The following is a 22,375-nucleotide window of genomic DNA, read 5'->3' on the forward strand; positions in this document are numbered from 1 at the left end:
TCACCTTGTTCAAAGAACAAAACCAACGCAATGCATGAACTCAAAACAAATGACATACCTGCAAATCAGTGTGACTTCTGCTGTTGCCTTTGCCAGACCAGTTCAGATATGCGTCGTCACGAATTTACACAATCTGCCGAACCCCTGAGACCGACTCACCTAACCGAATTAGATACTCACCTCAGCTCAGGTAGCAATTCCCCAACCATGCTATGAGAAATCATCAGGTGTTCAGCTGGAAATTATTTCATTTTGTGCCATTCTTGTGTTCTTTGAAATGTTTTTTTTTTTTTTTTGTTTGTTTGTTCTTTGTGCCATGACTCACCACCACATCCTGGAGAAGAGTGTCCAAAAACAGTAGGAAGGCAGCAACTGTAAGCTCTATTGAAGAATTTATTATTGAAACTGATCAGACAAAGCAGGCTAACATCAAACAAAGTGTACTTTCTCAAATGAAGTGATTTGGGATCAGCTTCCAGCCAGGTGGTGCTTAACGTCAAAACGGAATGTAACCTTTCCAAAATCAATAGTTGCCTTGGTTCTGATTTCTGTAGCCTCGCTGGTAGCCCCCCTGGTAGCCCCCCTGGTAGCCCCCCTGGTAGCCTCCCTGGTAGCCTCCCTGGTAGCCTCCCTGGTAGCCTCCCTGTTTGGACTGGTAACCGCCCTTCCCGCCGTCTGCGTAAGGGGCACAATTTGAACAATTATTCCGGAATAAATCAAGAAATGCAAAACAAATTTGCTCCACATACCTCTCTGGTACGACTGTTTCTGTTGGTATCCGCCTTTCTGATCTGTAATGCAAGGGCCAATCAATTAGACGACCGCAAAAAAATCAACATCTAAAACGAAGACTTTTTTTTTTTTAGGGTATTTCTTACGTCAAAATGCATCACTGCAATTAAAGTGTATTTGACCATTTCAAAACGGTCTTTAGAATGTGATTCGGGAAATGAAATGGCCTGATCGTTTTGCGACCTATGAGAAGAACTCGAGGGCGACCGAGCTGACCTCTGTTGAAATATCCACCGTAGACGCCCTGCTTGAGATCGAAAACGCGCTCGTTGTTCTCCACCAAGCTGCCCAGTTTCTCGGCCAGCTGCAGGGCCATGTTCTGCAGGGAGGTGGGCTCCGTGCGGTGCATCACCACAGTCTGCGTGGGCTGGTCCAGAGAGGCCTGTCGCCGGCCGGGAGGTTGCATTCATAAATACATCAAATCAAATAAAGGAGTCCTTGACAAGTTCGCATGTAACGTTACCATAAGCTCCTCGTTGATGATCATTTTGCTGATGATGCTGTGAACTGTTGCTATCTCCAACTCAAACATGTCAGATAGTGTTGCCATGCTAAAAACAAAATACAGAAATTAAAGATTTGGATGGGTTTTGTGTAGTTTCTGTAAGATACCAAAAGATGGCACCAAAGCCACCATTTGGACAGTAGGAAATTGATGTATTCCAGGATATTTGAAAGAAATATTTTTCCATCTTATTTTCAAACCATAAAAGTCTAAAGAAGCTGACCTGATGGAGTCGTACACACTGCTGTACGTGAAGAGGTACGTCCTCAGCGACTCCTCTTGGATCTTCCTACACAAACCGCCAACACGGCATTGAGTGACCGACGTGACAATTTACAAAGCGTTGGACGACGAGGCCTTTTGGAACGTGCAAACCTGACGAGCATCTCGCGCACTCGCTGCATCTCGGGGAACAGGTCCCACACTTTGCTGTTCATCTTCTCATTGATGATGAAGGAGTGGCAGGTGCGCCAGTCGCCCATCTTCATGGCCTTGCTGGCCGCCACCACATGCTCGCGCATGCTCTCGGGGGGGCCTGGGGAAAAAGAAACGCCGCAACGTTCACTCGAATGCTCTTTCACTAGAAACGATCCGATCGAGAAGTAAATCGTCTTCTACTTACCGAGTAGCGGCTGTCGCTCTCCCACTCGCAGCTGATGATGGAACTGCTTGCTGATCATGCGGCGGCGGGCGTCAAACTCGTGGGCGGCCATGTAGGGGATTTCCAACAACATGGCCGACACCAGGTACACGCACTCCAGCAGCTCCAAGTTGATGTGCATGTGGAAGGGCACCTGGAAGAACACGCAAGCTGATGGTGAGCACCAAATAGAAATCAGGAGAAGTCTCTCTGATATTTCAAAAATGACACTTTGGTCTTAGTTTTCCCTGCTGTGATTCCCACCATGTTCAAATTGTTAGATGACAACCTCGGTGTGTGTGTGTGTGTGTGTGCGAAAATGTGTGGTGTGACGACTGACTTGTCTTCGCTTCTCGATCTTCTCCTGCTCGGCGTTCCTCTCCTGCATGTTCCTCATGAGCAAACCTTGCCCCAGCAGCTCCTTAGCACGGCCCGATGACTGGATGTCCAGCAAAGCATTGTGGGCGTCTTTGATCATGCCTTGACGGAAGGCGCAGATGCCCAGTTGGACCATGGTTCTGTTGTACAAGATCTAGGAGGAAGGAATGCAAACGGTCGATATGGACTCATCGCAAACGGCGGCTTGGATCGAGTGCGACTGCACCTGCACGGGCGGGTCGGCGTGCTGGATGTTGTCCTGCAGGTGGCTCATGAGCATCAGGTCGCGGGCCTGGTACCAGCGCGAGTGCAGCGCGTGGTGGTAAATGTGGCAGAGGATGGCGCACGTGCGGATGCGGTCGGTGCGGTCCTTGGCGTAGATAAACTTGCACAGGCGGTCCATGATGATGGCGCTGTCCTCGCCCTCGCTCTCCTCTTGGTCCTGTTGGGACTGAGCGACAGCAATTTTGAGAACACCCACTGGCGGAGCTCGGATTTTTTTCTTTTCTTGAGGGGACGGGGGCCAAGGATATAATTCTATTGAAATTGGTTGGGTTTTACTTCAAAGACAAATTCAATTAACATGCTACTCTTCTCACCTTAGTTTCTGCCTGGATGCCCAGGCTGCGCCGGTGAGCCTTGTAATCAAATTTGTAGTATGTGTGCATGATTCTGTGCAGGTAGATGCGGCAAATCTCCTCCGTGCTGCCCTTGTTCTCTAAGTAGTTGAGCAGGCGGTCCATGATGCCGCACACGTGCCCTTCGTCTTTCAGATTGTCCACGTATTCTGCGGGGGCAGAGGCGGAACCGTTAGTCCGACGCTATTTGTCAGTTGACGAAATTAACTCGGAAGCGCTGCGCGCTGACCTTGCGAATGAGGATCTGTGTTCTGCATGATCTTGGTGAACTCTTCGTCCATCCTCTCTACCAAAGTTAGAATGCAGCCGCGAACCCTGAAAGGCTGAAGATGTGAACGAGGAAAAAGAACGTAACTACAAACATGACTCCAAAAATGCAAAAATGGTAACAGCGAGACTGCACACACCTGATCTGAGATGGCCAAGTTCTCACTTTCCTCCGCAATGTTCTCCCCAATGAACATGTCATTGTTGTCATACAGAATGTCCAGCAGTTCGTCTATGCAGTCCAGACATTTCTTCCACATTTCCGGCTGAATAAAAAAACAAAAAAACAAAAGGCAAGTCATGTGAGAGGATTACATGACGTGTCAATCAAATTTCAAGCATCCTTGTTTCCTACCTTCATATAAGTCGCCATGTTGGGGTTGTAATCGTAGAGCGACGCAACGATGTTGAATTTGATTTTAACCATGACGCCCACACCCAGGTTGTGCTCGAGAGCGATGGCGGCGAGGGCGTGGAGCAGTTCAATCTGGCCAGTCCTGCCGGAGAGGAATTTGCATTTACTATCAAAACCTCCATGGCACTGTCAATCTTGTCCCTTCAGCCATCAGATTATGCAGACGTACCTAATAGTGTGTCCCAGCTATCCAATATTTTTACAACTGAATATTCTGATCTATTCATCAGATAAAAACTGATGATGAATAATTTAACACCACTAACAAAGCACACAGCAGGTGCAGGTATTATTTTAGTCCACACGAGGGCGCCATCCAAACATTCCAATTAGCAGCGATATGAACAATTCTAATTTGTTCCTTGAAGGGGCAGAGTGTGCACTGAGTGAATACCGGTCGGTGCCCTTTTTGCCTCGGGCTTGCAGGATCTCGTGGAGCTTCTTCACCACCACAACTGTGTTGATCTCAGTTCCCTTTGCAAACATCTTGGGCTTCTCCTGACGGTTTCCAACAAAGGTAAACGTGTGATTGCTTTCTTTGAAAAACAGAAGGCGGTCTTTGTCTTTACCTTGACGAGAGGGACGCCTCCCTTGACCTTCTCCCAGCCTCCCTCCGCCTCCTCGCCTCCCTCTTCCTCAGCCTCCTCCTCCAGCTTCTCTTTCTTCTTCAGCTTTTTCTTCTTCCCCAGCTTTTCGCCGCTCTTGTCGGGCGCCTGAGCCCTGGAATGCATGGCGAGGCGCTTTAAGTGACGTTCGGGGGGGTGCATCGAACGGAATTGAGGATTGCCGACTCACTTCTTGAGGAAGACCATGGCGAGAGACGCGCTCTTGTCCTCGCCGTCGTCAGAGCTCTCACTGCCCGAGTCCACGGTGTCGGAGCCCCAGTCTTCATCGTCTTCATCGTCGTCGCTGGAAGAAGACTCGTCCTGGCAAAGGGACAAAGCACAACATTGAAACCATACAAATAATTTCAAAGGGATAAAAGCACATTTTGACAGTAAACAGCAGAGGACGTGATGATGTGAAAGCAATTAAGAATAACTGCAGCTCCCTACCCCAGATCCTTTGGCGGACTTGAGGAACTTGCTAGCTTCTGGCGTGGCCTCTGGCTTTTTCTTCAAGAAGTTTTGAGCAGACACACCATCATCATCCCCATCGCTGTCAGAGGATGACCCTGACGTGCAAAGGCGTGATTAATATTTGCCAGTGTGACTTTCTCACGAGAATGAAAACTCCTCACCTCAATCCAGAATAGTAAGCGTAAAATTGAAGAAAAAAGAAGAAGGTGGGTTACCTGAATCATCTGGGCCCTTGTCTTCCTCTTCATCGGCAGATTCCTGTGGATTCTGTTACAATTATATTGAGAGGTTAATGTCCTGTGGACCTGTCATGTTGTGGCGTGTCATTTTCTCACCTCCTTGTAAGCAGTAATTTCCGTCTCGTAATCCCGGTTGTACTTGCGGATCTTCTGCCGCAGTGTACTGAGGGCTTTTGCATTGTTCTTGTTCATCTTCTTCTTGCCCTCTTTGTCCTCCCAAAGCTGAAACAGATCTCATTTTAGTACATCACATACATTTTGTATTTGTTAATAAAGTATGTGTTATTGTGTTATTTTCACAATTGCAGGGGGCGAAAGAAATTAAACAACAGACCTGATTCAGGTAGTCCTCCAGGTCTGCCAACAGACGGATGTAGAAAGGTGGAACTCCCTCTTTGTCCACTATATTCTTGCTTTTGAGGAACGCTCGACACAACTGCTCAAACTCCTCCAGACACTTGGCCATGTCGCGGATCTTCATGGCATTGCGGATAGTCTTGATGAGATTGGTCAACTCCTCAAACCTATGATTGAGGAATACAATCAAGTCAAATATGTATGACCAAAAGTCACGTTTATCTTGAAGTAAATGGGCCTACCTTTTGTCTTTGGCACTGCGCACGACTCTTTTGGTGTCCTCCTCATCATCACTGACCAGCAGCGACCTGTGCAGTCAAACGTGTATTGTGAGATGATCTTCAAATCGAAATGCAACAAATAAGTGACGCAATAACTGCACTGACTGCTTGAGCGTTGTCCCGGGCGCTTTAGGGGCGATCTCATCGGCTGATGAGGACTCCTCTGACTCACTGTCAGACCCGGTGGCGAAGAAACGAGACATTGCTGAAGAAGGGACACAATCTGCAAAAAAACAACAACAAAAAAACGGTCGGCCCATAAGATGTTAGCTAACGTGTCACGGAGCTAAAGCTAAGATAAGCTTACGCTAGCAACTCTCGCCTCCCAAGGTAAAATGCGAACAAGAGTCGAACAGTGAGCAACAAATTTCTATCCACAACTTACCTAGGTCCTTGAGAAATGCGATTTGAGATGTTTCGGTCTTGTTTGGGTGTTAATAAAATCCAGTTTTGCTGTCGCGTTGACACGGTGAAAACGTGCGACGTTCAGTACGGATGACTAGCGCCGGGAAAGGAAGTGACGTATGACGGAAGAGGTCAAAAGTTGGCTCAATGCAGTACATCGCCGCCTACTGGCGAAATCAAATCAGCAGTCTGGAGTGCAGTATAAATCACTTTTTCTAACATAAACATAACATTTCCCGTGATATAATCATTCGGGCCATATATTTATCGTGTCAGGGTGTTGCTCGAAAACAGCTTTCAGAATTGTTACCTATATTTTTATATGACAATCTAACATACAGTAATAATCTTATTCTCAGAATGGGCAATAAAGCACACCAATATTCATCAAAGAATTGACCTCAACGAGTAATACAGTTAGAACTTTTATTAAGCATAATTTAAAAAAATAAAACGGAGTAATACAGTGCCACAGTTAGAACTTTTATTAAGCATAACTTAAAAAATAAAACATAAAGTGCAGGCCAGGTGATTTAAGAGGTGTTTTACTTGTCTTCTCTCTTGTACTTTTGCAATTCTGGAATAAAACAAGATATTGTTAAGGGGGATGAGCAGAATATAATTGTACTACAACATTTGATGATTTTATGATAGAGTACGGCAGTCGTACCCTCTTTCAGTCGCTGATTTTCAGCCTTAAGCACAATACATGTTTGACAACCTGTAACAAAAGTACAAAACATTTGCCACTTTGAACATTCCTGAAACTTTGCACGACCACCTTTTTCACCTACCTGACTGACTCATCTGATGCTTCACGGGTGGTTTTATGCTTCTGCTGACAGCCTCTCCAGCCGCTGAGGACACCGCAGTATCTGAAGAGGAAATCACATGAACTTGTGGGATATTTGAAAATGTCACGTGGAGCAGTCAGTCTTTTATTTATTTGACCTGTCTTTATCTTCTTCGTCTGCGTCAATTGTGCCTCTCTGCTAATGTCCCGCTTCCTGGTTTGGGGAAGGGTAACTGCAGGATTAGATGCTAAGAAGGAAGAAATATTTCAATTTTTCATTTATTACTTATTGTGAATAATAGTTTTTAGTGATGTGTGTGGATCATAATATTTTTTTTCTCTTACCAGTACTTGAAGTCAGCGTGCTGCTTCTTGTCAATTGCGTCCGGGGAGGTGGCAGCCCTTTTGGGATGCTTGGTGGCTTTCTGGCTATTTGCGTTTTCTCCGCTCCGGTTTTTGGCCTCGGCATTTGTGTCACATGTGAAGAGGCGGTTGCGCGAGGCACCGCTAAATTCTTAAAAGGATTATAAAAAAAAAAAAAAGTCATACCTGAATTGCATCCAACCCCATCTTTAGTTCCACTTTTAATGATTTACCTCCTTAAGCATGTGAGAAGGCAAACTTTGTTTGACGGGGAGTCCAGATGTTAGCGTTTTGCCTCGCTTCTGAAGCAACGGCTTGAACTTGGGCAGCTGCGATGAAGCTTTCAAGGAAGGCAGCAGCGATTTAGCGGCTGGTTGAGCTTGCGATCTCTTTGGACGGCAGACGTCGGATGAGACCACGACGGGTGTTTCCGGGACTTCCGGCTTACTGGCCGTATCCCCATCCGGTTTTTCCTCCGTTACCAAAGATTTGCTCAGATCAACACCGACGTTGAAGAAATCCATTTTACAAGACACCGGAGTTGAAGTGTGAAAACTACGGTCGCTGGAGATGTTTCCCAGTTGAATCGTTCGGTCGGATTTAGGATCAGCGTCGAAGGTGTTGTGGGGATTGTTGGCGGAATTCTTTTCTGATGTGATGTTAGACTGAGAGAGAAGGCTAACGTCAAAGGTGCGGTGGTGACGCTCACGAGAGCCGCTTTCTGATTCCGCGTCAACAGCCGGTGCGGGATGATTAACATCGGCAGTGTCACGCTGAAGGTCACTGGGACTGCTGTCTGACAAAATGATAGTTTCATTGGCCGGAGGGTGAGATTTAGCTTCCAAAATGTTTTGGTGACTGCCACTAGAACTGCTTTTGGACATTGTTCCGTTGGCCACATCGAAGGTGTTATGGGGATTGTTGATGAAGCCCTCTTCTGATGTGATGTTGGCCTGAGAGAGAAGGCTAGCGTCGAAGGTGATGTACTGACGGTCGCTCGAGATGTTTTCCAGTAGAATTGTTCGGTTGCATTCAGGATCAGCGTCGAAGGTGTTGTGGGGATTGTTGATGGAACCTTTTTCTAATGCAATGTTGGACTGAGCGAGAAGGCTCGCGTTGAAGGTGACGTTGTGACGCTCACGAGAGCCGCTTTCTGATTCCGTGTCAACAGCCGGCGCGGGACAGTTAGCATCGGAAGTGTCACGCTGAAGGTCACTGGGACTGCTGTCTGACAAAATGATTGTTTCATTGGCCAGAGGACGAGATTTAGCTTCCAAGATGTTGTGGTGCCTGCCACTAGAATTACTTTCGGACATTGTTCCATTGGCCGGAGAAAGAGGAGCCGCATCTAAAGTGTTGTGACGGCCGTCATCTCTCGACCGGGTTATCGTGCTCTCATCACTCGTCATACTGGTTGTGGGTAGGCCATTCTGTTCTGGAGGTCCACACCCCAAGGTGGGATCTTTATCAGTGGATGTTGACATACCCTGTCCTTTGTTTTGAGGGAAGCTTACTGGAGATGCAGTTAAAGGGCAAGTCGCTAGATGTTCTAAATTGGATTCAATAGTCGCCTTCTGTGCACAGTTAAGTCTCTCCATGTCAGAAGCAGTTATGTTCATACTAAAATTGATACTTTGTTGCATCATGGAATCAAATGAGTAATTAGTAATGTCCGGTAAGCACTCGTCACGCAACCAAAACGAAGCTTTAACATCTGAGTTGAGACTTTGGCTACCATTTGCTTTTACATCCATGCTTGGCAGCAGAGAGGGAATCAATTTAGAGTTGTTGTGAGCGACTTCGATTAGCCTACCAGGAATTCTGAACGGTGTCGTTGCAGCCAGAGGCGATATTGGCGTGGTATTAAGTTGAAATAACTCCTCCGTACTGTGTTCATCTGGTGAAAGTTCAACCAGAGAGATATCTGGGAACAATTCGTCGTCCAAATACATTCTTTTAATTGGTGCCGTTATTCCTAGGGAATCGCTTAGTCTCATTTCATCTGTTTCTGGATTTTCGACAAAAGATGAACACTCTGTTGTCAAATCAGCCATTCCAGTCAGCCGAATTCCTTGCTGTTGGCAAAGTAACAGCCAAGCAATGCAATGTCATGCAAATAAATCGAACACCCACTAAAATAATATCAACAATAACAATGTGGCAGACATAATTAACAAATACGGGTGCTGTTTAAATCGTTATCAATTGCTAAAAGACACTTGAAATCATTGGGGTATCCGACGCAACTTACGCTTTCCAGTCGATCCGCAAGGGAGCGAAACATCTGAAATGGCCCAAAAAGCACCAAAGCAGTCAAAAAAGTTCAAAACTACTTTGCAGCTTGCACGAGTTTATCAAAGCCGCTCCAGATTTAAACTGTTGCACCAACCAATCACAGCGCGAGCTTCTTATTCGTGTTTCACACACGAATAAGAAGCTCGCGCTGTTTGCCTACACCGCCCCTACTCGCCTTGGCGGGGAAGCTGCATATAACCCCATATGTATTTAATCAAATTTAATATTTTCTAACCCTGTATTGTTCTTGATACTTGTGATTTGTGCGGTTACTTTCCAACGCCAACAACAACAACATTTCAAATGTGTTTTATTGAATGTTGAAGAAACAAAAAATAAGGACACCAAAAGCGCTTGGGTTAAAGCATCACCTCCAGCATCACTCTCAACTGTGGATTGGTCGCCATAGGATGGCTGTCCTGCTTTATTGCATGAGTCTCGTTGCTTGCTGCGTCTGGGCGTGCGGCCTGGAACGTGTCCTCTGCAAATATTTTTTTTAATGTAGATTCACTTGTAGAGTGGCTTTTTTTTTTTTCATCAAACGTAGTTAATCGATTTTGATTTATTGCACAGCGCTACACAGCATTACAAACACCCAGGGATACTACTATATTTATAGTTTAAGCATGTACTTGAAGACATTGCCCACAAGAGGGCAACAGAGTACATCCGCTCACCATCATTTCACAAGGTTACTACGCAGTCCAGGGTCTGATTATGGGGGGGGGGGCTGTAGTTTGTAAACGTAATACGGCCCTGATCTTACCTTGACCGTTGTCTTTAACTTTGACCCTTTGCCTCTTCCGCTTCTTTCCCTGGAACACACACAAACATTTCTAAACTGACCCACTACTGGAGCGTCCCGAGTGACGTCATGTAGACTTACATAGTTTTCAGTGCAGGACCAATCGGGATGCTGCTGTGTGTGGATTAGTTTGGCAGCATCGGCGAGCTCATAGTATTTCCTTTGCTGTTTTTTTGTCAGCGACTTCCACTGCAAATATACGTGAAATCATCCAGTGATGCATTTTAGGAGCTGATGTGGCGCACTCACCATCTGTCCAACCACTTTGTTGACGTTAGCGCTGTTTCGAATGTTGAGCAGGGCGACAACCTTGGGCCTCTGCTCCTGCCGGAATAGCATGAAGGCGTTTAGGGGCTTCTTGACGTACTTTTCACTTTTTTTATCCTGTCGGTCTTCACGCTCCCCTCTGGAACAGAACATTTAAATAATAGTATGAGATCTGAATGAAATGCAACATCGAAGTTTTAATCGGAATCATCGGAATCGAAATATGGTCTTTTCGGTCTTTCTGTAATGAGCAAATATTACCACAAGACGGCGCCAAATACACTGAAAAGTAGACTTACAGCGCTGTGGGGGACTTCGGTGGGGCAGCAACACAAGGAAATTGACTTCTTAGTGGCATATTCTTGTTCCTATTTTGATTAAAGACGAATATAGGTTTAATAACCAACATAATAAACACATAATGCAGACATTTCAACATGTTCACATACGCATGTCCGATTGTAGGTTGTGTCATCATCATTGCTGGCTCTTCCTCCTGGAGTGAAAAATGTAGAATTGAGAATACTGACTAGAATTTCATTTTATTATAAGGCCATGTTGACATGTCAGTATGTCTTACCAGTTGATAATCAAAGGGACTTTCATGCCAGTCATAGGGGAGCGACTAGGGAAGAAGAACAGAGCCAACATAACATGCTTAATTTTGTTCTCATTTTTCAGAGCTCTCTATCAACATTTGATCCCACCAGGCCCTGGCAACAAGGCAGCATCAAACCAGGACAGCACAGCGGCTCCAAAATGGGAGTCATGGTCATCATCGGAGCGGGAACCTCCAGCATCCTCCCAAGAGGGAACCAAACACCCGAGCCATCCACCTCGCCTTCTACAGTCCGAAGCTCCGTGTAGATGCTTTCTGCTGGTGGGTCACGGAGCGAAGGAAGATTGGGGGATGGCAAGAAGCTGGGCGTGTCACCCATCATGTCCTGATCGCAAAAACTGACCAGCTGGTCTGAGAGATCATCTCGATCCATTGGACCATTGGAAGAAGCCTGCGGGCAGCAAACTAATGGAAGGCAGTTTCATCAATTTTGACAATCTTGGTCAAGCCACAGCTTGTCAGATGAAATGGCGACTTTAAAAATGTTGAATCTATACCGATTTAAATAAAATAGATGCAAATACAGATAAACATTCAATTTTCCGAGTGTAGGTGTTTTTTGTTTTTTTTTTGCTAAGTAATTGACATTATTTTTTTCATACTTACCCAGAGAAGCTGAGCTGTTAATGAGCTGATTCTAAAAGACTTTGCTAGCACATGCTGAACCAAACCATCTGCTAGTGTCTTTCATCTCTTTTGGCCTCTCTGTGACATCATCAACAATCACCATGGCAACAACAACAACTTTTTAAAAAAAAACAAAAAAAATTCTAGTTTTAAAGGACCTTCTAAGGCCGAATATCGACCTGTTACTCAATAAGATCAAAGTTAAGATCATTGAGAGAACAACACAGCGAGGATGATGCCACAGTGGGTAACGTTAGCTTAGCATTTTGTTATATGACTTTGATGGTTATTTAGCCAACACTGTTCAAGATGTAAAATGTTGCCCCTAAAAAGTAGCAAGAGGAGCACACAAAAGTGTTGCTTTAGATCTAAGTTTAATACAAAATTCATTTTCACACAAAACATTTCATAATATATCCAAATACAGTATTCACACAAAAGAAAAGTACAGTTCATCTCAGTTTTTGGTGGCTTTCTTCAATTTGGTCTTGAGCTCTGATATGAATGGATTTCCAAATCTAAAACACAACATGAAACGTAAACAAAACATGCTGCTTTTAAGCTTTGCGTGAAAAAAAATGAAGTTTTGTATCCACCCTGCTTGTCTCGGTGGCATCCATTTTGGTTTGCGCGGCACCTCGGCTCGTTTGGTGGCATCGGTCTCTGGCACTGGTTTGATCTCCACTTCCTGTTGGTAGTCGGCATTAACTGAGGAAGTATCAAACAATAACTGGAGGCTGACTACCACTTACCGTCTTTGGTACCTTTTTGACAACAGGAAAGCCTAAACCGAACCCTAAAAAAAAAAATAATGTGACATTGTTTACCAACTGTGATGACGAGTCGGTTTTGTGATTAGAAGAAACCGACCGGGCATCTTGAGTCCGAATCCCAAGCCTCCCAACACATGAACACCGGCGGGGATTTTGGGGATTTCCGGCGGCGCAGTTTCAGGATCCACAGAGGGTCTCAGAAGAAGGGAGCGGCGATCTTTCGGTGGCCTCGCGCGAGGATTTTTCGCGGCGATTCTTGACCTTTGAGGGGCAAAGTTCAACGCAAAGCTGCCCACCTGCAATGAAGAATATTTGTATTTACTTTATTAAAATATTATCGACTTATTCGAATGTTACCGGGTCATTTTTGCAAGAATCGTACCTCAGCTTCTTCACCTTTGGGCTTTTCCGCTTTGTCCGAAGATTGCAAAATCTTCGTCGCCAGTTCCTCCTCGGAATCCATCTTTCGGGTTTCCGACGCATCCGACCTAAGAACGTCTCCATCGTCGGCCCGCTCGAGCGCTTTCGCCGCTTCCCAGGTAGAAGCCGACTCGCCAAAGGAGCAATCCGAGAAGCCCAACTCGGGCGAAGATATAACCGAGAAGCTTTCCGTGTCGTTCCGCCTGTCCATAGACTCGTCTGATAGCTCGTCTTGTTCAGGGTCAAAGCTCTCGTCCGATGAGGTCGTATCGAGGATGACTTGGTCCGTGTGGAGTTTTTCATGAGGGAATCCCGCAGTTTCCTTTCTGGTCTCATTGTCGCCTCCGGATGCATTGCACAAGTGCAGAGTTCGTTCCAGATCAACTCCTTCAATCTCCTCCTGAAGATCTTCCATGTCGCCTTCAAGTGCATTCGATTTCTGCTCTGGGAGTGTGGTGTTTCCAAGGTTCTCCGCCTCTTCTTGTAATTGTCGGTGAGTCTGCATTTCCTCCGCTTCCAGGAATCCTTGAGTTTTATTTCCATCTGGAGAAGCCTCATTGTTGTGTTCAGGAGGCTGGTCCTCGCACGCTGGCTCACAGGGCGGATTTTTAAAGGCTTTGCCAATTTCCTGTGACGCCTTGACCTCTACTTCTGCCATGCAATTGTCGTCCGCCTCTACTTCAGCCGTTATTGCGTCTGACTCTCCGTTGCTGGTGTGTTTTAGGTCAACTGTGTTCATCTCGCTCGTATGAATTTGGACAACTTCTTTGTTGATGTCTGTAGACTTTATTCCGGTTTCCGGTAAGTTATCCTCCGTCTTCTCATATCCTTCAGGCAGTGGTTCAGTCTTGAGCTGATCTTCCGTACCGGCCCGAGGAGGCAGCGATTTATTCAACTGACACGCTCCCATGTCAGATTGATCCTCACGGACGCCACCAGAAACATTTTGATCATCACTTTTGGATTCTTGGACTGGCTCATTATTGATGTTAGAAGGTTCTGGGCTAAGGAATCTGCTGACAGCTCCAACTAGATAGTACTGACAAACAGGCACAAAGAAAAAACAAATTAATGACCTCATTCATTTCCTGCTTATTCATCCTGATACCTGATTTGTTAATGCAGTCTTATTTTAAAAATCTAAAAAAAATAAATAAATAAAAAAAGAGTTTGAGGATAAATATACATTTTTAGAGCGGTCAATTACTCTCGGTGCCTAAGCTCTTTCAAATGACTATCCAATATTTTATATTTTTAATCTTAGAAAGACAAAAATGACCCAATAGAATTTTTTTTTTTTTTTTTACACAATTGAGATTTTTCAATGTGTTGGTTTTACAGTGACGTCATAATGACATAATTGCTTCTCCGTTAAAGAGCTCACCTTTGGCCTTGCGGAAACGGTCCCGTAATTCAGAACCGACAAGTGTTTGTCACATATATTGGACATTTGCAAAGGAAAAAAATGAACTACAAAAAAAAAAAAACAAGCTACGGCAAAGCGGTAGAAAAAGAAAAGTGTGCATGCGTTTATTTTTCTGCACACACTGACGCAAAGGATGACGCTCAGCAGCTGCGCCAACCACTGTGACGCACATATGACACAAACACACGCAAAGAGAGACGAAGGGCCGAAGCTACAAATAAGCAAATCAAAGTAGAGTGTAACTGACAGTAGCAAGCGTTTTACTAGCTCGGTAACTCCGAATCTTATTTTGGTACTTCTTGTTATGGCGGAAGTTGCGTTGGAAGTGGTTCGAAGGAAAAAACGGCGGGCTTGACTATAAACTGACGACACAACACAAAATTAAGGTTTATAATGAACGTTGCATTAAGATTAAAAGAAAATTTGATGTGTGTACATACGCAAGCTCGTGATATGTTTTGCATAATTTATAACACTTTATTTTTATGAAGTTAAATCCTAAAAATCCTAAAATTATTTTTTTTGTTTTTATTTTCGCGTTCTTACAGCGTTTATTATTTATTCATGTTAGAGCAATAATAATAAAAAAAATCTTACATCATCAATAAAAAGGTTTTCATCCTTTGAACCAACCCGAAAGTAATGCAAATATACAAACGAGAAATCATCGTGGTACTCACCATAACATTCCACAGCGTCCCCTCGACTCTGGCTGCATCCATAGCCTAAAATGACACTTTGCAAGCGAATTTAAACTTTTTTCTTCTTCCAATGAGTCGTAATAAAAGCACAAATATTCTCCTGCCTGGCCAAAAGTTCGCATCCGTATCAAGCGGCGACAAAATGTTTGTTCCCCTCAGCATGGGTTCCTCATAATACAAACTCTTCCGGTCAATGAGGCGCATGATTAAGTACAGCTGAATATTATTGAAATGTATTCTCCATCAATCGCCAATCAATTCTTTTTTTTATACAAGAATGAACCATTTAAAAGTGAATTGAAAAACTCTTATTTATTTCAAAGACGTCATAGGTATTTTAATTGGCTGTTTGGCATGACATTGGTATCAAACTCAAGGCTTGCGGTCCAGAGCAACCCTTCAAAGGCATTTCATATGGCCCAATAAAAGTTTAAAAAAACATTTTAATCTAGCTTTCAAAAAATTGGTATTAAGTGCACTAAATTTGTAGGAATAATAGTAAAGAATAAATATATAGGATATATAAGATTTACAAAAGATATAAGTTTCTAGGGCGTACCTAATGTAGTGGCCAGTGAGATTATTTTGAGCAAACCTTGTGTGTAACTATCTCCATTGCACAGCCATCCTTTGGGCAAGAGGAACTAAAACAACTTCCTGTATGCGGCGGTAATGTGGTAAGATAAAGTTTCATTTGATACGGGAAGTAGCTCATTGGCCGCATCAGTTCTGCATGGTGACTCATTTCCATTTCTTGTCAAACACAACAAAAACAATCATACTTATTTCCACCCCAAACTGAGGTCAGATTTTATTTGCTGAATTTGATAGTAATTCATATCGTGGGATTTGGTAAAATATATTTGTACAAAAATAAGAACATTTACAAATAATCAAGCAGCTGGAAGAAACATCATAATAAATAAAATACCTAAACTACTGGAAGTAAAATTTGTCTCAATGACAAATACAAAAACTGGACACAAACTATTACCTAGTAAAAAGTGGCACAGGAAAATGTTTTTTGTAACTGTGAGGATGTTCACATGGAAGATATTTCCTCATTGGGCTCTGAAAGGCAGGATGATGTAAAAAAATATATTATTTTATTTATTGAGGGGGTAAAAAAATGTATAGCTCTAAAATGATCCTGCTGAGTTGTCTTACCTGTCCAGCTTCTGTAAACGGGCATTTTGAGTGCGGGGTGTGTGAGCTCCACAATAACTCTCAACCGAGCTCTCTCGCCTCCCTTGCTCCCGTCCGTCAAATTAACTCTATTGATGTGTAACGCTGCCGAGTCTTCCTCTCTTTCATCATCATCAACGTCGTCATCGCTGGCCTCCTCTCCATCTGACGACTTGGTTTCTTCGTATTTTTCCTCGTCGTTATTGTTCTCCCCGTCCGCTTTCTCGTCGATGTACGCTATCCCGTCGGTGTCCGGGTATGTGACAGCTGCTTTGGTTTCTGGAATGGGAACATGAAGGTATCACAGTACTGAACTCTGCACAAATTTAATCGGATAGATGGAAAAATAATTACTTATTTTCCTCCATTTGTCACTTTGACCGGGGACTTGTGTGGACCTCTCGAGGGCGCACACACTTTTCAGCTCCCTCTGCCCGTCATCACCTATCTCCTCCGTCTCATTAGAATCGAGGGGTGAGAGGGTGGTCCCGCCGGCTGTCCACAGTAACTTGACCTTGGGGTGACCCCCTTTCAACAGGAGAGAGAATACGCCCACTCCCTCGCTGCTCCAACATACCGAAATGGATGAAGGGATGCTGGGAGCAACTGAGCGTGTGACACAAAATGCTAAAGTCAATCAAAAGCTTTGTAGTGGAAAAAAGTTTGAGAGGGACAAACTGAAAATCTGTGTAGGTATGCCACAAGGGTGTATTTTAAGACCACTGTCATTTTTCTAGGCTATAATAGCATGGCTCTGAATATCCAAAAATGTAAGCCTGAGAATAAAAAAATGCTATAAAATAGAATAATCTTTCGTATAATCGGAATATACTTTTTGAAATTGTTGGTTTTGTAATTCATACTTCATGTCTACACTCTGTATTGTGTCGAATTGCTGGTAACCAGAACATCATCGGCCCTCCTTGAATAAATAAAAGTACAAAGGAAGCGTGTGATTCATTCTCACCAATGTCAACATTTCTCCAAAGCCTCTCAATGGGTTCTTGTAGGGAAATATGCTCGACTCGGCATTTAATCCCTCCCCCTCGCTGTCGTTTCTCACGGTTGTTGGCTGTCCTCAAAGTAGCCGTGGTCCTGTAGAGTCTGGGCTGAATCTCCACGGGGCCCCACATCTCCGAGCCCTCCAGCACTTCGTCCTCGCTGTCGTCTTGCTCGCCCCCTCTCACCTTCAACCACGTGACCGTAACGTCGGGCGGGTAGAAATCGGTGATCTCGCACCCCAGGGTCAGCATCTGGTCCGGTGCCGAGGAGGCGGACGAGATGTCGGACACGCGTGGCTGCTTGATGAAGCCTGCGCAAAATAAATCGGGATGTGTTTGTTCGTATTTACACTCGACAGCACACTGGGTGGCCTCTCTGACCTCTGGTCTCCCGAGTGACCGGCTGCTTGAGGGCGATGTGATGGACGCTGACCCACACTCTAGTTCCTCCCTGCTCCATCTCAGCTCGCGGCAGTTTGCACTGACTGGAGGCCGTAAAGAAGCCCTCGGAATTGGGTCGAGGGGAGGTTGAGGCCTTTGAAGCCACCGGGCTCAGCTCTCCCCCCTGGCAGAACCAGCGAAAGGTGATGACGTCCGGGTGAAAGTGGGACGCTCGCACGGTCATGCTGACGACCCCTGCGAAACAAAAATCCCCTTTAAAAATCAGTTGCTTGGCTCCAATGAATCCATTTTGTTTAACGTCTGCCTCACCCGGGTTGTTTCGCGTTTCTGCCAGCTGGATTTCGGAAACCTCTGGTGCAGCTGAAATAAAAAAAAATGATTGGGAGTGGACTGTATTTGCATCGCTCATTAAGAAACTCCTTACATAGAACGGTGAACCTCTCGGAGACTCTCTCCATCACAATTTTGTCTTTGCCCGCGTAGGCCACCTGACACTTAAACACGGCTCCCTTGTGGATGGAGATCTGCGGGATGAAGGTCAGCGACGAGACGAGCTGCTGGACTCCACTCGCTGTTGAGTACAGCGGGCCTTGGGAATGCAACTTGTAGTAACCCGTCTCTCCTCTAGAGGGCAGCAGAGGACCTTTCTCCGGCGCTGGGGAAGTGAGAGTTAGGCCGTAGGGCAGATGGATGGTCGTTAGGGGGTTATAGAGGCAGTTAAAGTTTGCTCTGGAGCTCCCGACTGTTGGACATTGTTAGCAGAATGGAGGTGGATAGCAAGAAAGCATATGTTGGTCAATGAATGTTGTTCTCAGTTCTCCTGATGTGACTTCGCTACCTGTGAGGGAGGTGTCGGAGATCGGGGTGTCGTTGAGGAACCAGGTGGTCTGGACCCGCTCCACCCTCCTGCCTTCGATGCTCACGCTCACCCTGCCCTTTTGACCCACGATGATGCGAGGGGGGAGGATGATGCCCGACACGGCAAGCGACTTTTGCTTCTCTGAAATGGGAGACGTGACATACGTCAGTTTCGAAAACGTTTCCTGGACATGATCTTTGACATCTATAGCCAGCGATTGAGGCCTGCCTCACCATCTCTTCGCCTCCAAGAAAAGCCAAAGCACAAGAGGAAGACAAGCACCAGGGAGATACACATCAGTGCCACGGATGCCTTCGCAGATTTAGTGAGCACTGGTTCCTTATCTAAAGAAGAAGACAAAGAAAAATTCTCACAGTGCTTCAGGTGTCAAGTGATAAAACTACGATTTGATGATAAGGTCAGTCCGTTGCGGATGTGAGATGAGTGACTTACAGATATGACTGCATAAAGAATGTTTAGTGTGAAAGGCTATGCAAAAGAACCATGTGAAGAATCCTATGTGCCCCTCCCACCCCCACCCTTGCCCATCAAGGTGTTTACTATTCTGTCAATCCAACCTTGAGGATCCAGTTCTTCCAGGTATGCTGCAGCCCGGGCCGAATTCATCACTCCGGGCTGATTGACGGCGCATTCCACTTCCCCCCCCCTCCACCGCTGCTCTTGGCTCAGCGTGAAGTAGCGGGTGGTTCTGAAGGTCCCATCCGGATTCTGCTCGGTGTCAGGCGGATCGGGGAGGACTGTGCCGTTTTGTAGCCAGGAGACGGACATCTCCTCCGGGTAGTAGCTCTCCATGTTGCAGGAGAGGGTTAGAGGACTGTTGGAGGAAGGCGAGGGGACTGCTGAGAGTCTGATGGTGGGGGAGTCTTGTGGGGGGGGGGCACAAATGAAGTCATTAGTGAGGGGAATTAAAAGAGGAAATTAAATACTCGAGGTACACTTAAACTGTCAAATAGTTGGAGGCTGCTTAAAACTGTTCGGGCAACGACAAAGCGCTCGAAAGTGGCCATACTGGCCATGCTGGCTTTTCTAATATATGTATGGCTCCAGCGTTTGCGTCAAGCATGATCGGTATTTCCCGTAAGAGGTGTGAAACGGAAACAACAATGGAAAGCAAGAAAAACACTCACACCTAGCTGGAATCATAACAGCGACCTTGTCTGACCTTCTGTGTAAAGAGCGCTAATCGGAATTTGTGGCTTATGTAAAAAAGTGGTAGAGTCTGTTCCTAAAAGTTCATTCTTATAAAAAAATAAAAATATTCCTGATAGTGCCTTATCCTGAATTGTTAAAAAAATACCTCTCATGTAAAGTCCGATGGAACTAATTTCGAATGCACTCACAAGTGATGTTGAGAAGAAAATGGAGCTCTTGGTCGACGCCATTGTGGCTCACTTTACAGCCGAAAGTCGTGTTCTGGTCCCATCGAGTTGGGTAGTAGGTGAGGTTGGCAACTGCTCTGTAGAAGCCATCGGGGGTCTTCTCACCGTCGAGCTGCTCGGCGGGCTGAATGACTTGGCCGTCTCTGGTCCAGGTGAACGTTACAGGTGGAGGGTAGAAGCCATCTGCGCGGCATTCCAGTTGGCCCTCTGCCCCCAACGCCAGCCACTGGTGAGGAGGCACTGACACAGATGGGGGAGCTAGCAGAAACATTTGGATGAGTCAGCAAAAACATCACACTTGGTTATGGTTTGACTCATTTGTTTTGTAATCAGCCATTACTCGCCAGCAATTCCTGCAACTCCTTCACTATAGTCCCTGACCACTTTTCTTCTCATCTATCAAATAAAAAAATGCCACCAACATACCAAAGACGCTGAGTGTAACCGTGCTTGAGTCCAGTATGGTGGAGTTATAGCGGACCGTGCATTCATACACGCCCTGCAGGCTCAGGCCGACACGCAGGACGCTCACTGAAAAATCTCCGCTGAGGAAACGGCCCGGGGTCCAAAAGAAGTTGTCATCAATCCACGCCGTGGCGTTCTTGAAAGAGGCCACGACTGAGCCGTTACGGACCCAGTTGACTTCTATCGACGCTTCATCCACTTTGTCCAACTTCAGGGCCACGTTGCAAGGGAGGCTGGCATTTGTATTCGCTTCGGCTTGGATGTCAGCAGAGGACACTGTTCAAAGACAAAAATATGTCAATATAAGGAGGAAAAGACCTGAATGCAAAAAAAGAAAACATTTCAAGAGAGCGTGTTAGTCACACACCAATTCCCTTGAATTTCCGAGTTCTTTCTTTTGATCCTGGCTTCGCTCATTCTTGAGTGAATAAAAAGCCGTTCAGTCAACTCTTGGCGGCGATGAGCTTAATTAGTAACCAGCACAATAAATACTTGTCGGCAAACATAAAAGCCTGCAATGGAAAAGTTTCTCCCTCCCGTGAGCTAATTGTTTGCCAATAACAAGCAAGTGACAGCTGACGAATGACATTTTCATAAAAGCCCGTGCTTGCCGACAAATATTTAACGCAACAATCAGTGTGAGTTTTTGATGACTCATGAAACAATTTTTTTTCCTGATGAAGGGATAATTATATTCTAGTGAAGACATATCAGAACAATCAGTATAATAAACTGTACAGTGTTACCTTGTGCAACGGTATGTCGAGAGAAAAGTTCAGTTCTTTCTCCGAGCTGTTCAGTGCAGTAATGCAATCCATTTAGCTTCATGCTAATAAACAATGCAAAACGCCACCAACGGGCTAATGAATAGCATCGGTCATAATGGAAAACACGTTCGGTGCAGCAACACATGAAGACAACAATAAACAATATGCAAAGGTGCTTTATCCTTTGTAAACATTAGGCATACCCACATCTGAAAAAAAACATTTCAAAATTTAAAATACATTTTGAAGCTTACAAGCTTAAGGGATATTTTGTTCCTCATTTAACCGTTTCAAGACTGACAGTTCAACATTAAGCATCAAGCACAACAAAGACCAACCCAATCAATCGTCCAAAACAATCCAATCGTGATGCTGCCTTCCAACTGCAAGTGAAACCTGATCAGGATATCATTATAATTATAGCCAATGAAAAAAAAAAAACTGGCACCTGAACCTGAACCCATCAACAGAGTCCAGTGCCACACACAAAAAAAAAGCAACAACAAAGCGGCCTCTGTGCGAGGGCACAATACTCACCGTTGTTTATGAGGTGCAACAAGACCACATAGACGAGGACTTTAAACTGCATGGCCAGGCTTGTCTTGAGAACGGCTTCTTATCATCGGGTCCTCTGGCTGTCTTATATAGAGCTGTTAGGTGACAGGGGGTGGGGCCGGACCCGCTACATGAGAAATAAGAAATATAGCCCCCCCCCTCCCCTCTTGGGTACCCAAAAAGAAGGCCTGGGATATGTGTCGACATCCCCTAGTGCGAAAAAGAAGGGAGACGGGAAGGGACAAGTCAAGTGCAGAAAGCGCTCACTTGAAATTCAAAGTGGCCTTCGGCCAAGGTTTTGGACCTACTTTACATTGGTGCAGTGTTGCTGTGAACAAAACGTAATCCCGCTGAGCTTATGTGGGCAAACACTCTTGCGAGACTGCAAGTTCTTTGTATCCCGTGTTTAAAAAAAAAAAAAATCTCTTTTGCATTGAATCATTCCTGTACTAGTTATTTCCTTAGGGCACAGGTGTCAAACTCAAGGCCCGGGGGGCCAGATACGGCCCACCACATCATTTTATGTGGCATCAAATTCGTGTGTCATTATTAGAATTGCAAATTGTCTTCACTTTTAATATCTTTTTTATTTTTTTATTTTTTCTACTTTTATACTGTTTTACTCATCATGTCAATCAATGTGTACATATTCCTAT

The 22,375-nt window shown here is 45.1% G+C and overlaps 5 protein-coding genes across 10 annotated transcripts; all 5 read right to left on the reverse strand.

Moving 5' to 3' along the window:
- Positions 1-373: 373 nt before the first annotated feature.
- Positions 374-6,132, reverse strand: eif3c (eukaryotic translation initiation factor 3, subunit C). 3 transcript variants are annotated; one of them, XM_037279115.1, is made up of 24 exons: positions 5,977-6,131; positions 5,697-5,814; positions 5,553-5,618; positions 5,288-5,477; positions 5,050-5,175; positions 4,930-4,981; positions 4,691-4,809; positions 4,431-4,561; positions 4,205-4,355; positions 4,030-4,133; positions 3,576-3,717; positions 3,361-3,486; positions 3,183-3,276; positions 2,915-3,102; positions 2,542-2,766; positions 2,278-2,469; positions 1,920-2,091; positions 1,673-1,832; positions 1,521-1,586; positions 1,256-1,343; positions 1,009-1,174; positions 750-791; positions 628-675; positions 374-555 (listed from the first exon to the last, which is right to left on the reverse strand). In XM_037279115.1, exons 2-24 carry the CDS (start codon positions 5,792-5,794, stop codon positions 524-526), a joined length of 2,778 nt encoding a protein of 925 aa, XP_037135010.1. In that variant the 5' UTR covers positions 5,795-5,814; positions 5,977-6,131; the 3' UTR covers positions 374-523. The 3 variants fall into 3 exon arrangements, with proteins under 3 accessions (XP_037135010.1, XP_037135009.1, XP_037135008.1); XM_037279114.1 differs by having other exon boundaries at positions 374-675; positions 2,542-2,757; positions 5,977-6,132; XM_037279113.1 differs by having other exon boundaries at positions 374-675.
- A 1,303-nt stretch (positions 6,133-7,435) lies between these two features.
- LOC119138419 lies at positions 7,436-9,543 on the reverse strand. The gene is made up of 3 exons (XM_037278427.1): positions 9,404-9,543; positions 7,537-9,227; positions 7,436-7,454 (listed from the first exon to the last, which is right to left on the reverse strand). Exons 1-3 carry the CDS (start codon positions 9,434-9,436, stop codon positions 7,436-7,438), a joined length of 1,743 nt encoding a protein of 580 aa, XP_037134322.1. The 5' UTR covers positions 9,437-9,543.
- A 197-nt stretch (positions 9,544-9,740) lies between these two features.
- On the reverse strand, positions 9,741-11,638 carry LOC119138816 (transcription factor 7-like). The gene is made up of 8 exons (XM_037279187.1): positions 11,227-11,638; positions 11,100-11,144; positions 10,969-11,015; positions 10,819-10,887; positions 10,502-10,658; positions 10,334-10,441; positions 10,214-10,262; positions 9,741-9,928 (listed from the first exon to the last, which is right to left on the reverse strand). The coding sequence occupies exons 1-8, from the start codon at positions 11,509-11,511 to the stop codon at positions 9,807-9,809; spliced, it is 882 nt and encodes a 293-aa protein (XP_037135082.1). The 5' UTR covers positions 11,512-11,638; the 3' UTR covers positions 9,741-9,806.
- Positions 11,639-12,120: 482 nt separating this feature from the next.
- On the reverse strand, positions 12,121-15,255 carry si:ch211-136m16.8. Of its 2 annotated transcripts, XM_037279162.1 has the most exons (6): positions 15,065-15,255; positions 12,921-13,997; positions 12,636-12,834; positions 12,518-12,561; positions 12,362-12,453; positions 12,121-12,283 (listed from the first exon to the last, which is right to left on the reverse strand). In XM_037279162.1, exons 1-6 carry the CDS (start codon positions 15,104-15,106, stop codon positions 12,223-12,225), a joined length of 1,515 nt encoding a protein of 504 aa, XP_037135057.1. In that variant the 5' UTR covers positions 15,107-15,255; the 3' UTR covers positions 12,121-12,222. The 2 variants fall into 2 exon arrangements, with proteins under 2 accessions (XP_037135057.1, XP_037135056.1); XM_037279161.1 differs by having other exon boundaries at positions 12,121-12,453.
- Positions 15,256-15,650: 395 nt separating this feature from the next.
- si:ch211-180a12.2 lies at positions 15,651-22,288 on the reverse strand. Of its 3 annotated transcripts, none has more exons than XM_037279116.1 (13): positions 21,702-22,282; positions 20,359-20,673; positions 19,894-20,190; positions 19,111-19,416; positions 18,766-18,876; positions 18,512-18,673; positions 18,098-18,415; positions 17,983-18,033; positions 17,653-17,907; positions 17,238-17,582; positions 16,625-16,876; positions 16,253-16,549; positions 15,651-16,156 (listed from the first exon to the last, which is right to left on the reverse strand). In XM_037279116.1, the coding sequence occupies exons 1-13, from the start codon at positions 21,751-21,753 to the stop codon at positions 16,128-16,130; spliced, it is 2,790 nt and encodes a 929-aa protein (XP_037135011.1). In that variant the 5' UTR covers positions 21,754-22,282; the 3' UTR covers positions 15,651-16,127. The 3 variants fall into 3 exon arrangements, with proteins under 3 accessions (XP_037135011.1, XP_037135012.1, XP_037135013.1); XM_037279117.1 differs by having other exon boundaries at positions 18,098-18,328; positions 21,702-22,280; XM_037279118.1 differs by lacking the exons at positions 15,651-16,156; positions 16,253-16,549 and having other exon boundaries at positions 16,734-17,031; positions 17,088-17,582; positions 21,702-22,288.
- Between the last annotated feature and the right edge of the window lie 87 nt (positions 22,289-22,375).

The sequence above is a fragment of the Syngnathus acus genome, chromosome 19, assembly GCF_901709675.1.
Source record: "Syngnathus acus chromosome 19, fSynAcu1.2, whole genome shotgun sequence".
In the NCBI taxonomy this organism is placed as follows: Eukaryota; Metazoa; Chordata; class Actinopteri; order Syngnathiformes; family Syngnathidae; genus Syngnathus; species Syngnathus acus.